The following is a 17,577-nucleotide window of genomic DNA, read 5'->3' as shown; positions in this document are numbered from 1 at the left end:
CACGCGTACTTCGGATTCATGTGCACGTGAAGTAACACCCCCATCTCCTAAGCATCTGTTGCCATTTAAAAACAAGCGTGCACGTTTTACTTATCCCTCTACACGTTTGGTGCCTGTCGTACGCGAAACGAAACGCTTCAGAAGACGAAGTGCAGAATGGAGATACACCTGTCGCCTGTACACTTTGTCACTAGGGGGCTAGCTAAATTAATTTTTTATAAATAAACTGTTTTCAGTAAGTTTGGTTTGTTTTGAATTTCGCGCAAAGCTACACGAGGGCTATCTGCGCCAGCCGTCCCTAATTTAGCAGTTTAAGACTAGAGGAAAGGCAGCTAGTCATCACCACCCACCGCCAACTCTTGGGCTACTCTTTTACCAAATAATAGTGGGATTGACCGTCACATTATTTCGCCCTCACCGTTGAAAGGGCGAGCATGCTTGGTGTGATGGGGATTCGAACCCGCGACCCATAAATTATTCTTCCGTGAAAATAATTATAACATTATAACTCCCCACATCTCAAAAGGCAAGCATGATTAGTATAATTGGGAATTTGAGCGCCCTAACCACCTGGCCATGCCGGGTCTTCCTGTACTAAATATATATGAATTTTTTGTATTTAAAAAACAATTTAGTTATTACACTAACCGAGCAAAAACTAAACAAATTACTCAAGCTTCATCTGAGCGCGTATATGTTTGTTACTTTATTTGTATTTTGTGTTTGTTTCATTAACTTCAGGCTTGGCACGGCCAGGTGATTAAGGCCCTTGACGCGTAATCAGAGGATTGTGGGTTCGAATCTCCGTCGCACCAAACATGCTCGCCCTTTTAGCAGTGGGGGCATTAAAACTTGATGAAACCACAAACGTACGATTCATGAGAACAAAATAGGCATGGCTACCTGATTAGGGGTGTCTCAGTCGCAGGTTCGAATCACCATCACACTAAACATGCTTGCCGTTTCAGCCGTTTTCAAGAAATTTGAAAATGAACATTGTTTCTTCTGTCATTCATTTGTTCGTCACATGGCGATAATTGCACGTTTCTGCAGTGTGAAAATTTCACAGAAATAAAAATAGAGTGAGAGAAGAGAAAATAATTTATAATAATTATATGCTGAAACATCACTTTAGTTATTACTGTTTTTTATGTTTGTAATGAAATTTATAAATTAGGTTAATCGTAATTATTAGTTTTTTAATTTCTATTAGAACCCATTTGAAAACTAAATGAGTGAAAATAATTTCACGAACTCTGAAGAAGTATTTAATTAAAATGTTTAACACAACAAATAACATAACTGTACGTTGTAATATACATAAGTACAGATCCTCAAGTTATAAAGTAAAATGATGTTTTTCAAAATGGCAAAAACTATTTAATTATTAAAATATAAAAAATTCTCCATGACGAAGAAATAACGCTACAAAGAGTAAAAGATATACAGCTAGCCCTAAAAAAATGTCTTCCTAACTTCAAATGAGGTGGAAGAGAAAGATCTTGGAGCCTTATTTAGTTCGCCAGAACAACGGTTAAGATTACAGACAACTACTTTAGTAAGATCCATAGCTGAGTACTGACACACAGTCAAAGCACTAACCAACTTTAGAAAATTGAAAAAGTTCAAAGAAGAGACATTAAACTTGATCCTATTTGAAATATTTGTGTCTCTAGAAACAAAAGGTTATTGTTCCATAGCAGATAACTTAGTTATGGCTTTAGAAGTAGACAAACCGTCAAAGAAAACTAATGACTCTTTCTGCGTGTGTGGTTTTTGTTTGTGTTTTTGTGTAAGATGGTATTTTAAATGCCTCCTTTAAGGATTTTTTATTGATCATTCTAAAAAACATCTATTGTGTCGCAACATAGAATTTTTTTCTGGTTATATTTCACTAACTGGGGAAAATTTAGTTTATATTGCATTTTGTGTTTATAATAAAGCTATGTTTGAGCTACTGTACAGATGAAAGAAAGCTGGTAAGAAACACTGTACCACCTACCAATCACGTGCTCCCCTTCCGCAGTAGTTCAATGTTAAAAACTGGATTTTAATACCTGTGGCAAGTGAAGCACAAATAGCCTATTGTATAGCTTTGTGTTTGAAAATGACCAAACAAAACCATCAACGCTACAGTTTGATCGTCGCTCTTATAATGCACGCAAAGGTGGGGGAATACATATTCGTATTATTCAGATTCCAAGTTGGATCATCAGCTCCGAAATTCAAAAAGGAGTGTTGCAAGTGTCGGCTTGAAGTTTCAACTTAGTTTTAAAGCTTATATGGTTACATTACTATCATTACTAATATTTTTATTTACCAATAGACAAAGAATTAAAACAATAAGCACACCAAATATCTATGATATTATCTTATAAAATTACTAATTGCGCATTATAAATTAATTTTCTTGACAATTTTATTACTTTCCTTTTTAAATTTGATTATGATAAAAACTTTTGTTTTAGTTTTTTTAAATGAGGTGTTTATATAGAAAATGGTTGACTTGTATTGTGGTGGCGGGACAGGTTTGCATGAGTTTTTTCATCATGTGGTTCACTGTGACATAAGTAGACGATGAAAGGTTTTCTGTTATATGTGATTGACATGGCAAATTTTGTTCTGTAATTTAGTATAAGTACATTTTATTCAGTACAGTATCTAATAACCATGTAAGAAAATTTGAGTTTTAAGACTTAGAACTAATGAGTAACATGGTATTGTGTGATTATATATGGATTTTAGTACTGACACTAGGCCTAGCGTTATATTAGTAAACTACAACTTACATTTGTACTACTGACTCGGTGAGTGTTATGGTGCAGAGAATTACGGCTTATGTTAGGCCTACCTTTGTACTACTAAAGTTTTTATTACCACTAGTTGTAGGTTATGTAGTACATGTTATTGAAATTATGGTAAGATTAAGTTTTAGGCCTTACTTCTAGGACTAACACAAGTAGAGCGGAGACTTTTGCTGTTTTACTAATGATATTTGTTCAGAAAACAATTGTCCTTGGTGCTTACGTTGTAATTCATAGTTACTAGTGTTAGTGTTAATACCAACAGAGCTACGGATTTTTTCTCAAAGAAAAATCGGAGCTCTTAAAGTTAACGTCTTTTGTTTGGGAAAGTGAACTTTTTTATCTTTGTAGATTTATACGCAATAGGAATTTGCGTTAACTACCTCGCATAAAAATGTTTTGTTCTCATTAGAGGGCAGCACCCATCATAAATACTTTTAACTTATCTGTAAGTCGTATACAAATTATAAAAGTGAACAACAAAACTTTCCTGTAACATTTGAACTTTGAAGTGTTACTACTTATGTTTACGAGGGTAAAAATGTGGAATGGGTGTACTTGGATTTTGAAAGATTTAACAAAGTTGCACATAAAATACTAGTGCTAAAGGAAATATTTCAGTGGATGTGGAGATGAGTTAGTTTAAAAGTTGAAGTAAAGGATCTAATACCAAACTAGATTGGAGTTGCAAATGATTTATCATGAGTCTTTGTGCTGTGGTATTTATTCTCTTTTTGATATACGTTAATGATTTTTTTAAGAGAATGGTTAAGTTTGCTCATGTTGAAGGTTTGGATGTGGGTGTTTGTTAGGAGAATAACGCTGTTTGCATAAATGAATTTTATCTTGGACTATTTAGCAAGTTAGACAGATAAATAATAGATAACATTGTTTTGGTTAATCAATTTCTTAAACCCTCCAGAAAGTATGATTTTGCCCAATATAAGGCAAATGGGATTTATGGTTGTATTTGCAAGAATATGTAATACAAGTCAGAGAAGGCTATTGTGCCTTTGTACATATTTTTGTGTTTAGGCATAAGTGTTATATCCATCTTGATCCCCTTAAATATGGACATGGAGTTGTTATAAAGGGTTTATAGGAAAGCTTAGATGAATCATAGGAGGTAGGGGCTATCATATGAAGACCTCTTGAGGTCTTTAAAATTGTTTTCTCTTGAGAAAAGAATGGAGAGGATCTGATTCAAATTTTCAAAATTATAAAAGGAATGAATAAGATCAGTGCATAATATATTTTGCATTTAAAAACCAAAGTGGCAGTATTAGGAGATGTAGGGTTAACCATGACAGAGAAGTCACCTGAACATTTAACAATTTTATTTTTCAGATAGGTTAGTTAATCTTTAAAGTAGCTTGTCTTCAGACATGATAGATGCAACAAGCTTGGGGTAGGTTAAGAGTGGTCTAAATACTTGGTGTTACTGTTGGATATAGAGAGATCAGTGTTTGATAAAATGAATGGGTTGGTCATGATGGGTCAACATATAAAATGAATAGACAAACAAAAATGAAATGCTACGAGCTCAGCTGTTATGTCTGAAATAAAATGATTTGTACTTAACAGCTTCAAGTAAACATCACTTTAATTTCAACATGTATAATTTGATCATTTATATAAAATGTTGATTTAGCTAATTAGGACTTCATCAAAGGGTAAGTTTACCTTTGAATGTTTGAAACACATTACCAAACAGAGATTAAAATCTTCAGTAATACCATTTGCTTAATTTACTGGTAACATCACTTTGTTTATATTTGGTTGATGACTCTTTGACATTATAAGTAATCCACATTTTATATTTTCAGTTGGAAAATTCACATTAAATATATGTATTTGATGGTACATGTAATAGTCATATAGCTACATACAGTAAATGAGCATTGCAAAAGCATCCTGCTGTTTCTAATTAAAAGAACTGCATCTGACTTAAGCAAAACATATCTCTACCTAAGCATTATCATTTCAATGAAATTGATTAGTTAAATTATATTACATAAACATGACAATAAGAATACAATAGAATGGAACAGAGTAACACTGACAGTTTTATTAGAAAATAAATGACCTTTGAACTCTTAAGAAAAAAATACAAGTGATAGCATTATTTTTCATAACTTATTTTAGCAATGTTGTTAATTAAACATTCATTATAGGGAGAAGTACATGGGTATGTTTATGAACTTGTTTTCTGTATGACAATTATTAGGGTTAGAGTACATTTTGTGTTTCTCACTTATTCTACCATAGTGCTTGTCTTCTACACTAGGTATTCAGTAATTTTATTGAAGTACCACAGATTGTAAACATTGGTTGCCACAATGCATGGAAGGAGCTGCCAAGTATAATGTTTTGGTGGTGTGCTTCTTATTTGTTTCAATACTACAACTTGCATTTAACTTATGGGCAAGTTTGAATTTTCCAGTTGATTGATGTTAAATATATGATTACTGTTCATATGTTGTCGAACAGTTCCTGTCAACAAGCAAAAAAAAAAAACAAAAAAAACTGACAATGTTGAAGGCCGTCTGATGAATCGTGGACTGTTTAGACGTATCTTCAAGTTCTAGCTTTGGAACCATCAACATAAATTATAAATGCTAATTTTACTAAATATTAATGTATATATTTAATAAGCTGTTCTATTATATGACAAAGCATAAACAGAAATGAATCCTTAATCTTTAAATGCCATATTTCAACAAAATACACTGATGAAGTAACTAGACTGTGACAGAATGCCCTACAAGAAATTCAGCCACAGATGATATCACATAAAGCCATGAAATTGTACACTGTTCCTAACTAAATATTAAGACAGAAAACCTGGGAAAGTTCTGTATAGTAATAAACATGCCTTCAATCCAACTGAAGATGAAGTTTCTGTACAGAATTTCAAAAAAAAAAGTCAAATTTAGACTTTATACAAAACAGGTCATAGTTGTACAGGAGTCAGTGACCAAAACTTTAAGAACCAGTTGAGGGAGTTAATCAAAAATATTTTAAGAGTAAATTCTGTATCAATATTCAAAAATGTGAATCTCTTTTAACTGGCTTAGCACAACTGATGAACTAACCATGAAGTAATGTTTTTTTTGTATTGCACAGATGAGTAGAAGTCTGCTTAAGTAAGCAAGTGCATTATTACAGTTATTGATTGTATTAGTACTATTATCTTCATCCCATTATAAGTAGTGTTCTGTATAATTGGAGAGTAATTCACAACCTTTCTCTAGATACTGTAACTGAATCCCCTACTGGTACAGCAGTAAGTCTATGGATTTACAATGCTAAAATCAGGGGTTTGATCCCTTGGACTCAGCAGATATCCCAACATGGCTGTGCTATCAGAAAAAACACATACACACACAGATACTGTAAATGATTTCAGGGTTGGTTTGTACATCAACTTTGGTGGATTAGTTAAATGACCATTTTCTTAAACATTATGCCAATAATGCCTGACAACTCTTGTTTTTTGTTCTGTGGTGATCATAGTAGTCATCACTTTCTGGCATGGTCAGATGGTTAGGGCACTCGAATCCCCAGTCTCACCAATCATTCTTGCCTTTACAGGTGTGAGGAGTTATAATGTTATGATTATTTTCACTGAAGAATAATTGGTGGGCCGCAGGTTTGAATCCTTATCACACCAAACATGCTCGCTCTTTCAGCCATGGGGGCATTATAATGTGATGGTCAATCCTGCTATTCATTGGCAAAAGAGTAGCCCAAGAGTTGGCAGTGGATGGTGATGACTAGCTACTGCCTTCTCTCTAGTCTTACACTGCTAAATTAGGGATGGCTAGCACAAATAGCCCTCATGTAGCTTTGTGCAAAATTCTAAACAAAACAAACCCAATATCTCCTGTGGATATAATCAGTCAGGATATATCTACTCAGGTTCTTGGAGTATCCTATCCAAAAAATCTCTTCTCTCAAAACTATATATCAGCTTTCTAAAAACAGGAATTTTATTTAGAAGCAGTTGCTTCTGAGGATACAGTTCCACCTGAACTGAGTCAAACTCATGATGTGTCAGATAAACATTATAACTTTAGATATAGTTTTTGCATTACTTTAGCATTTACATCAAGAAAGCAGTTTTATCAGAATTACATAGCATCTAACAAGCAGTAGTACTTAACCCCCTGCTATGCCCCCAGTCAGTACCTTTCTACAAGCTATGTAAACTAAACCAGAAACACATGATGCAGGCTAAACCTAAATCAGGATTTGATCTTCTCACAAAGTATGTTTCAATACAAGAGTGCACATTTAATAAAACAGTTAATTCTCTCAATGCTTCTGATTGGCTTTCATCATCAGCAATCAACATTCTCTGGTTTTAGAGGCAGAAAAACAAATATCAAATAATATCATGATTAATAATAATGTGCTACTGATTCTTTCTTATCTCTTTGGTACAGACAGATAAGTTTCTTTTTAATCTCTTCATTCTGAAGTCCTGTCCTTTTAAGTTTTAGTGATGGTTCTGAACAATGACTTTAAATTGGGTTAGGTTTAAAAAGGTTGGCTCTGTCTTCACAAATTCTGTGGCTTTTTATTATTTATAAAAAAAACACCTGTTTTATAGGTGTAGCAAATGCACGATGAGTAACTCGGATGGTTTTAGAGAGCAGATGATATAAGAGAAAGATTTAAAATAAAAATTGATAGTAACTGAAGATTAAGCAAGAAAGGAAAGACAGCAGATGGAGGAAATAAAACTTCAGCAAGAGAATGAAAATTAACCCAAATTAAATTATTAAAATAAAGTTTACAAACTCCCATTAAATGTAAAAATACTATAAATGATAAGGATGGTGTATTTATTTTCAGACTTCTGAAGAAATTTCATGGATTGTGTATAATGAGTACAATATTTGAATGTGTTCCATCATTAGTGCTTCCAAGATTGGTAAGTTTGGGCAGCTTGCAATAAATGTGGAATTATTTTACTGCAATAGATCTCTTCAAAAGAATATTTAGATAGAAAATTATAATTACACCAAAATTAATGTTGTTAAAAAGTGATTTTATGTCTCAAAGCAAAGCACAGTTTGAATATGTATAAGAAGTATATTGAGACTTTTTTTTATCTTCTGTAGAATGTAATTATTTGAAAAGGGTAATGCATATTTAATCAAAGGTAAGGATATGTATTTGAATTTTCCGAAGGTTCCACATAAAAGACCTGCTGAAAAAAATTGTCTTTTTAGATGGGAGAGGAGGAGCAGTAATGTGGCTCATTGGATGAAAAATAGGTAGCTGTTTAAATGGAATTCATCCACACTAGATCAGTGTCACAAGTGGGGTACCTCAGAAGTTAATCATACTGAAGTGTCACAAGTGGGGTGCAGTGGAGCTAATCATACTGAATGAGTTTTGCAAGTGGGGTGCAATAGAGCTTATACTGAATAAGTGTCACAAGTGGGGACCTCAGAATTCATCATAGTAAATAAGTGTCTGTACAAGTATTAAAGTAAATAATTTATAATTTCATTGTACATGATACTGTTAAGACCTCATTTTATAAATTATGTTCCATCTGAGCCTCCTTACCATAAGAACAACATTGAATTGCTAGAAAGGGATCAAAGGAGTATTACTAGGAGAATACTGGAATAGGAAATGTTAAGATCTCTAAAATCATTTGCTTTTGAAAAAAAAAAGGGTTAAAAGGAATCTGATTGGGGTGTTTAAGATTGTTAAGGGAACTGATAGTGTTGATGCATCATTTTCTTTCATACCTGTAGTGATAATAGTAGGACTAGGGAACACACAAATTTTGTTAGTGTGGGAGTAATTTTCAGTTATGCCAGTTATATTTTTCACACAAGGTGGTTGGTCTTTGAGTTCAGTTGCTTTCAGAACAGGTGGATGCAGTAAATTTGAGTTTAATGGAAGGCTTGATAAATATTTAGATGATAGGGGTTAGCTTTGAGTGTTCTTTAAAGTTTGGTGGATGAACAACTTTGATAAATGTATTGTCTTTAAATATTATTTGCATACATTATTGATCAGTATTCCTGATGGTTTTTCAAAATTTGCTAACTATATTATTTACTAAGCAAGTGTTGAACTATATACTTAGTCTAAATTAACATTTTTGTTGCTATCCTTATGCACTATTAAATAATATGCTAAGCATTAATATAATTAACTCATAAAAGGATGTTTACAATTAATTAAAAGGGTTTGAATCATATATAAGCTATTTATTTAAAATAAAATCTTTTTGTGTGTGTGTGATATTTGAGGCTTACTGTAATTAAGATAACAAACAGCTGAGTCTCAGAACCCATTTGTGAGATTGTTCATTTCAGTGTTAAAACAAATGTTATTAGGCCCAGAAAAACAAACCAGTTTTTAAGAAAAGAAAAACCTAAACTTTAGTAAAGTAATAACTTTTAAGACTATGTGTAAGGTGTAAATGTTTGGAAAATGTCTAAATAATAATTCACATATGCTAATCAGAGCCAACATGCAATAATTTGTATCAATATTATTTCTTGCTAAATACTTTATTCACAGTTTTTCTCATAAATATTTGTATTATCAAAAGTAGTATTATTTGTATTGGAAATTGACCAATCATTACAACGAAAGTATATTGTAAGGCTTAAGTATTTGACTTGAAACTGTAGGTTTATTATAATTGAAGCTCTTTCCCTAGGTGATTTTTTAAATTGCCAGAGAAAAGCTTGCTTTGTTAATTAGATGGTCTCAGTGTCTGGCATCCAAGTTTTTATCTTACAGATAGTTGGGCATCCTGGACTCGTAAATTTGAAAGTAAATTTTTCACTATCTCATCTCTTTGCATATTCTTCAAATAATAATTACAGCATTTGGAAATTTTGATCTTCAAAATTTAGTATACTGGACAAACTTTCAAAATCTTTAATTGGTTCTGAGGGTAAATAATACCAAAATATATATAGAGAGAATGAGAGATGAGTCTTTATTTCAGATATGTTAAGAATTGGTTTTCAGAATATTTCACTGTGAAAATTTTAAGATATATGAAAAAAATGTTTTAACTCTTGTCATAGCAGCATACGTTTTATAAATATTATGTTAAAAATGAATACTTTTTATTGCATAATATTATGAAAAATAGTATGTTATGGATTCTTGCCACCATTTTATTATTTCAAATAAGAAAAAAATTATAACTAATTATAACTATCAGTAGATAACATAATGATAACAAGAAACCATTTGGTCCTTCTAAGCTATCCTTTTATTTTAACCCTTGAGAAAAAGTAAAAACTTAAAAAAGCTTTTAACTGAAGCCTAGCCTACCCTAACTTTTAAAACATGGGTCTCTAGGTGTTGAACAAAGAAATCGGAGACTTTTATCCTTTTCATACCCCAAATAATCTAGCAAACCTAAATATGAACTTTTACTATTGTTTTCTTGATAAAAAACCAAAGATCTTAATCTTTCTAAATAAAATGACCCATCCATCATTGTGAACATCAGAATATTTTTCATTATCCTTTATGACAAACGGAGTTTAAAACTAATGAATTACGTAAATGACCAGAGTTTAAAACTAATGAATTATGTAAATGATCTTTGTATTCTCAAGACGTTTGGTAGGGTTTGCTACTGGAAACTTTTTGTTAACCTGAAGATGACCTAGGAAGGTCAAAACATTGTTCTGTACTTTATTTTAATTAAAGATTAAACACCCATACTAGCCGTCTTGAGAATACGTTTTTACTTCAAGTGGGTTTCTTGTCATCACGAAGTAAATGACCTTTGTAAAGTTGTGTATAAAAACTGTACTTTTAGAGCACTCAGCAGCACTTATTACCTGATAGTGTTCTGTTATATATGCATTTTGATAGGTTGAGATAAATTACATTCAAACTCTGGCCTTTCTAATTGGAGCATGAAATTTTGATTTCCCTAAGAAACAAACAAGATGGATTTAACTTTTGTTGATAAGCTTAAAGAAGATCAGCGTAAGGTAAGTTTAATTTTTACTCATCTCTAACTTTTGATAAAAATTGTAAGAAATTGAATTTGCTTGATTTCTTTCATCAGGTTGAAGTGTGTTGTCATTCCCTATATTATCATATCATATTAAATGCACAACTTACATTAATGACGACTTAGAAGTTTTCCTGTCTTTGTACAATCATCCTATGTATGATGTAACATGACATTTACTTGCTTTATACAAGTTGATTGGTTTGTAAACACATGGCATTGATATGTGCTAAACTGCAGTACCTAAATACTTAAGTACCACTTTTGGGAAGGAGTTGGCGAGTTTTTTTTTCATTACAACTTCTACAACACTAACACTGAGGTTTCAGTCTACTGCTAATGGAGTTTATTATGTAAACTGCATTCAGATACATAAATGTATCTAGGAATTAGTTTCTGTCACTTGTTTAAAGTTCAGTAATTGTAAGTTGTCTTTGCATGTTACTAAACTGTATTTATTGAGATAGTCAAGGCTTTTCAAATAACCTGGTTGCCTTATTACATGATCACTATAGATCAGAAGCATTTTTTATTGGGATATCAGTTAATATTATTAATTTTTTGGTTGCCCACACTTTTTTTTTTAATGCATCTCCATCAAGGTTTGGAAGTTTTGATTTTGAATGTATAAAAAAACTATCTTTCAAATTATTTTTCTTCAAAATAAATACCTCTTTTGTGTTGTTTGATTCATAGGACTGTAATTATTTTAGATTACAAATACAAGTACTGCATATTAATAGGTTAAATTATTATTATTTTACGACTGCAGGTTTGTATAAATATTACTTTGTTTTGTAGGCCCTTGAAAAGTGTGAAGAAAAAATTGAACAGTGGTAAGTTATAAGAATTATTTATCAAAATATATTTTTAAAGACAATGTTATTGTGAATTTAAAAAAATTAAATTTCAAGTGTGTTTGTCCAAGTGCTTGCAAAATGCTGAAGTAGAAGCATTTCCTGGCTAGTGAAAAGATTATTTTCAGTGAAGTCAAAAATATGAATTAAACTTAGCTTGTAATTCTATGATAGATGTTTGTAACTGTTATGGATCAAATAGTTACATACGAATATTCCACTTCACCATATTCAGTTATATTTCATATGCCTCTCATAAGCTTACTTAGAAGGTTAATCAAGTGATTTTATAATTTGAAAAATTCAAAATTTATATTTTTTGTTGTAAATGTAGATTCCTTAATTCACATATATATATTTTTTTCATAATTCATTGTATCTATGAAAAGTCATAATCCACCAAAATAATTGTCAGAAACAACTTCACACGTTGTGTGATGATGAGAAAACCCACTTGTAGAGAAAATTATATATTTAAAAAATGGCTTGTATGGGTGGAGAAAGCACTAATAGAGGAGCGAACAACACCTTCAGTCATTGTCAAGCTGTAGATGTTGTAGTTATTTATCATTCACATGCATATGTGTAAAATTATTTCCTTCGAAAGGGGACCAAAGGCTATCTGTCAGTCAGTAGACACTGAAATGATATTGCATAATGGTCAACATTGCATTTTATACTAATGTAGTGCAAGTAAAATGTGTTCATACCATCCTTCACAAGAAGAATTGTGTACTCCATAGGCTATAGCATCACATGATGTATGAACTTCAAAAGTAAGAAATAAAAACATTTATTACTACTAATTTTGGTTTTATTTACTTTTGAAACAGAACACATTCGTGGACCATGTAAAGAACATCCAGTAGGATATATTTTTATCTTGTTAATAAAACTTGATAAAGGTCACATAAACTTAGTGTTGCAACAAAGAAAACCTGTGAAATTTATTATTATATCTCAGAATAGTTTGTTCAGTTGTTTTATATACATGTATTGTCATAGGAATATAGAGGCCCGGCATGGCCAAGCGCGTTAAGGCGTGCAACTCGTAATCTGAGGGTCGCAGGTTCGCATCCCTGTTGCGCCAAACATGCTTGCCCTTTCAGCCATGGGGGCATTATAATGTGACGGTCAATCCCACTATTTGTTAGTAAAAGAGTAGCCCAAGTGTTGGCAGTGGGTGGTGATGACTGGGTGCCTTCCCTCTTGTCTCACACTGCTAAATTAAGAACAGCTAGCACAGATAGCCCTTGAGTAGCTTTGTGCGAAATTCAAAAACAAACAAACATAGGAATATAAGCTGAATTTGACATGTGAATTTCAATTTTAAAAATGTCTGGTACATAGGTAGATTTAAGTATGACTGAAAAAGCATTTGATTGGTTGGTTTAGTAATAGTTATATTTACTTTTAATTGGCTTCTATGCAGGGGTAAATATATATTATTTTAAAAATCTCAAAAATTTTCTTTTACAATCAATTGAGTTTCCTGCAATTCTTCCATTATTTTTCATTGTGCCTTACTAATTAGAAAAACACAGTAGCTTAGTTACAACAACAAAATCCAACAATTAATATACAGACTGTATTTTTTTTCTCTTCCTTTTTCTTGCTTATGTTTGTCCTTTCCTTTATTACCGTGATCAAACATTCTTCCTAGTTTTCAAAATTTTCCACATTTATTCTCATATTCTTTAGACATTTGTTTGGAAGAATATTATTTATTACTATACTTGTGATTAAATTAATCCTACATCGAGATGTACACAAACAGCAGAACTTTTTATCATAACACTAGTTAATCCATCTAAGCTCCAAATTTGTGCACAAGCAGATCAAACTGTAAATAAACTGGAATATTTTTTTATTTATATTTTGAATCTTCTAAAATAGAAGAAATAGCAAAATTATTATTTTTTTGACAGGGAAAAATTTAAAAATGATTACAAATCACTTAAAGAAATAGCATAGTTATTTTTTTTAACGGAAAAATTCAAAAATGATTACAAATCATTTAAAGAATGTCTGACGACATTACCTGATGTGTTTTTTTTTGACAGGGAAAAATTCAAAAATGATTACGAATCACTTAAAGAACGTCTGACAACATTACCTGATGTTATTTCTTATGAAATAATGGTAAGTGTATGTAATTTGTTCAGACCTGTTAGTTAGTTCATAAACTATATATTTTGTTATACTTACACATGTAGTTAAATATTTTAAGCCAAAAGGAACCTTTTGGTCTCATTTTGAGTGTTTAAATATGAAATATTTACATGAGGATGGATGATGTTAAAATTTTTTTTTTTTGCAATTATTATAAAGATGAACAAAATAGTGGAAAGTAATGAGACATTTTTTACATAACTCTAGCATTGTTATTAATTTACTGCTTGTCACTGAGTTAGACCAGGTTCAGGGGATTCCACCTCTCATGAACTAGCCTGAACAAAAGCAGTACAAATAAAATTAATGTAATAATAATAAATATTTAAGTTTAAAGGGCTGTTCCCAGGATCCCCAAGATGGTGAAAACTCTTCTGGTTTTCGAGTGAATGAAAGTAATTTTTTGGGGGGTGATTTTCCCAGACATTTTATTGTTGTCGTCTGGTGCTCATGTTCAGTTTAATTACTTCCTCAGTAAGTATAGATGAATACAAATCAGAAAACAAAGCTAGTTTTCACATGTAGGTAGTGTCTAATGTTGTTATAAGTTTTTCTGTACTTTCTGCTATGAAAGGTAAAACAGAAAAAATACTACGGGTCCAATTCAGCAAAAAGTGGCAACTCCAAAACTAGACTGTGTTTCCAGTATTTCTCATGCCGATGCATGCAAACGTAATATCATAAGAGAAAGACCTTAATTTATACATCTTGTCCACCATACAGTTAGAAGATTAAATTAGTAGCATTGATTTTACATATTATTCAAATGTGGTAAATAAAATTCAACATAAACACTAAACTGAAGAGATTGCTTTGACCAGTGAAGCCCCACACACAGTGTGTGCCTCATTACTTGTGTGTGTTCAAATTTTTATTTCTAGTCTAGTAGAAGTTATAAATGATTGTTCACTGAAGATCCCACAATGCTTTGTTGTTATTTTTGAGGGGAGGAGAGAGTTGAAATAGTATGTAAGGGTCTTTTGGGGTGAAATAGTGTATATGGGTCTTGCAGATCAAACAAAAGGTGTCCATTTAGTAACTTCAATTATTTTAAAAATAATAGATGGTTACCATAGTAGAATGAGAATATCACAATACAATCATAATACAATGTTGACTTTTCCTACGTGATAGGCAGTAGTAGGCTGACTGTAAAGGCATCCAGTATGTATTATAAAATATTCTGTGTACTTGGTAGTAAGTATGTAGGTGTTTCATTTGTAGTTTCACAAATGATGGACAAAAAACATAAATGTAGTGTTGCCATAGCAACAACTTTTTTCTTTCCTAAACCATTAATAACAAATGGTTTCTAAAACATTTAGGCCTCATAGACAGAATGTTTGAAAGGGGGCTTTAATTTGTGAGAACGAAAACTAACACGTATTGTACAACAAACCCTGCTACATACGTGCATAATACTGTATGACACATATATTAATTTTGTGTATCTGTATGCAAAATATTTACAGCCCATTTTCACATCATGGGAAATGAAGTACACTCCACAGAATTTATTCCAAGGGTTCAACTCGTAACTAGAATAAACTAGTTCACTGATTAATACTTTCATCTTCTCTTATTTCTTTTTTACAGTAGCATTCAAATAAAATAGTGGAATTATGAAAAAACTAAAGTCGATGAAGTTAAAGTATATATCTTGTTGATATAAAACTTATTGTCATTAAGGATGTACAGACTAGTTTTTTTACATACATACCATATTGCTCCCAGGGACATTGCAAAGTTTAATGGGGGGAACTAATCAGAGACTAATTGTGTCACATGATAATGCCTCTTTATAAACAAATATATCAGTAATAAATGATAGCATACTTTAATTACTATAAATGTCAGTGCTCACTATTGCACTAATTATGGTAATCATTGTTTATAAGTGCCACAAAAATTCTGTGAAGTGATCCTGCTATATATCAGATAACCTTCTCCGACTGTCTTCGAAGTTTGCTGCTACAGCAGAAAATAGATGACATTAATCAGTTACCAACTGGTATTCTCTGTGATAATTAGAGAAGGACATTAATTAGGGGTAATATGATATATATATATAAATTCTAAATCTAAAGTATTATGTTGAGCTTATAAAAAAAAAATTCCTCTGTCTGTCAGATACTCGTGAACCATTTTATTTTATGCTTAAAAAATGTTATACCATATTGCATTTGAAGTTGAAAATTTATCCAATATCATAAAGGTAGTTATTGTACATAACCCTTTGTAAGCTATTGTCAAGCCTATCCAGTATGATATTTCAAGCCATTTACTGCGACAAGCAGATTTACCCTACAATGTCGAAAAATGCTTTTGTCATAACGTAACAATCAAGGCATATGTCCTTAATATACCTAAATTTCTCACTTTAGTACTACACTGAGCAACTAGTGGATTTTTATAGTGAAAAATACCAAAAAGAGGCCAAATTATGAATTTCATTTTTTAATGGATAACTGACATTTTTTGATAACCCACCCAAATTTAATTGCACACTCAAAGGTTTTAAATTAGACTTGTGTGGATATCTTCATATGGTCAGAAATTCTTGACTCTTACACACTTGACTAGCTTTTTCAGAAAGGTAACAATGTTACACATACAAAATGATCAAAGTAGAATGATAACTTGAGATTGTCACATTTAATCTTTGTTGTTGTTACGGGTGTAAATGTGTTTGTTTTCTTGAAAAATACTTGAATTAAATATTCTTAACATTTATTGAACATAGTTATGATTGTTTGTCATTGGAGCACAGTTTCTTCCTGCTAACATTTTTTATTCAGTACATTTTTCATAACCTGGAGATTGTGGGTTTGAGCCCTTTAATTGAAAGTTTCCCTTCTCAGCCGTTGGGGCATTATAATGTGATGGTCGGCCCTACTATATGCTGGTAAAAGAATAACCCAAATGTTTGTGATAGGTAGTATTAACTAGTTGTCTTCCTTTTAGCCTATCATTACTCTAAAGCAAAACCTTGCCATTATTCGTGGACCCTCAGCTGAGCTTTGTTGACATTTGAACAAATAAACATATGGTTCTGAAAAGGAAAGTTCAAACATGTGAATGTTTATCTTTCAGTAGTTTGATGTAATGCCAGGAAAGCACACGTGAAAATTTGAACCTACCTCAAATCCATAAAAGGAATTGTGTTTATTGAGCTTTGTAATAGAATGAAGTTCACTCAACCTACTCTGACAAACATATTCACATATGCCTTCTGTTGTACAGATGTGATTTATACAGTTGTTTCCAAAAATAGCTTTGTAAACCTTTACTTAAGTTAAAAAAAAAAGTTAGGAAAGTTGACTTGCCTTTCTCATTATTTGTTTTAGGTTCCTTTTGGACCACAAGCATTCATTCCTGGATCACTTGTCCACACCAATCAGGTAAAAGTTCTCCTTGGAGACAACTGGTTTGTTGAAAGATCGGCAAAACAAGCTTCTGAGATAGCAGGTCGAAGAATTAAACGTAAGTGTTTACCTCATGTGGGCGTGTTTGTCATTTTCACATAAAGTACATGTAGGCATTTATCTCTACCACATCAAGTGGGTGTAAACATTTTAGCCATTTATACATCAAGTGCATCATTGGGTGCTGAAATAACAGGCATCTAAACACACTTCACACCTTTTTATTTTTAAACATTTCCCATACCCTAAACATAAAAAATTAACTTTTTTACAAAACATTCAATGCATGTGTATTG

The 17,577-nt window shown here is 31.8% G+C and overlaps 1 protein-coding gene across 10 annotated transcripts in view; it reads left to right on the top strand.

Annotated features, from left to right (window-relative positions):
- The first annotated feature begins 2,471 nt into the window (after window positions 1-2,471).
- Window positions 2,472-17,577, top strand: part of LOC143241002 (uncharacterized) — a 29,605-nt gene continuing 14,499 nt past the window's right edge. Inside the window, exons 1-6 of one of the 10 annotated variants that reach the window (XM_076484400.1) lie at window positions 2,527-2,672; window positions 7,665-7,743; window positions 10,683-10,804; window positions 11,629-11,663; window positions 13,748-13,826; window positions 17,204-17,339. In XM_076484400.1, coding sequence (XP_076340515.1) covers window positions 10,760-10,804; window positions 11,629-11,663; window positions 13,748-13,826; window positions 17,204-17,339 — 295 coding nt within the window. In that variant the 5' untranslated portion in view covers window positions 2,527-2,672; window positions 7,665-7,743; window positions 10,683-10,759. Of the gene's footprint in view, window positions 2,808-2,895; window positions 2,919-3,003; window positions 3,524-7,664; window positions 7,744-10,682; window positions 10,805-11,628; window positions 11,664-13,747; window positions 13,827-17,203; window positions 17,340-17,577 lie in introns of those variants that run through there. The other 9 variants (XM_076484398.1, XM_076484401.1, XM_076484402.1 and 6 more) reach the window with 9 other exon arrangements.

Source organism: Tachypleus tridentatus, chromosome 13 (genome assembly GCF_004210375.1).
Source record: "Tachypleus tridentatus isolate NWPU-2018 chromosome 13, ASM421037v1, whole genome shotgun sequence".
NCBI classification, from domain to species: Eukaryota; Metazoa; Arthropoda; class Merostomata; order Xiphosura; family Limulidae; genus Tachypleus; species Tachypleus tridentatus.
The sequence above is the reverse complement of the archived record's forward strand: the minus strand, read 5'-3'. Positions and strand labels throughout refer to the sequence as shown.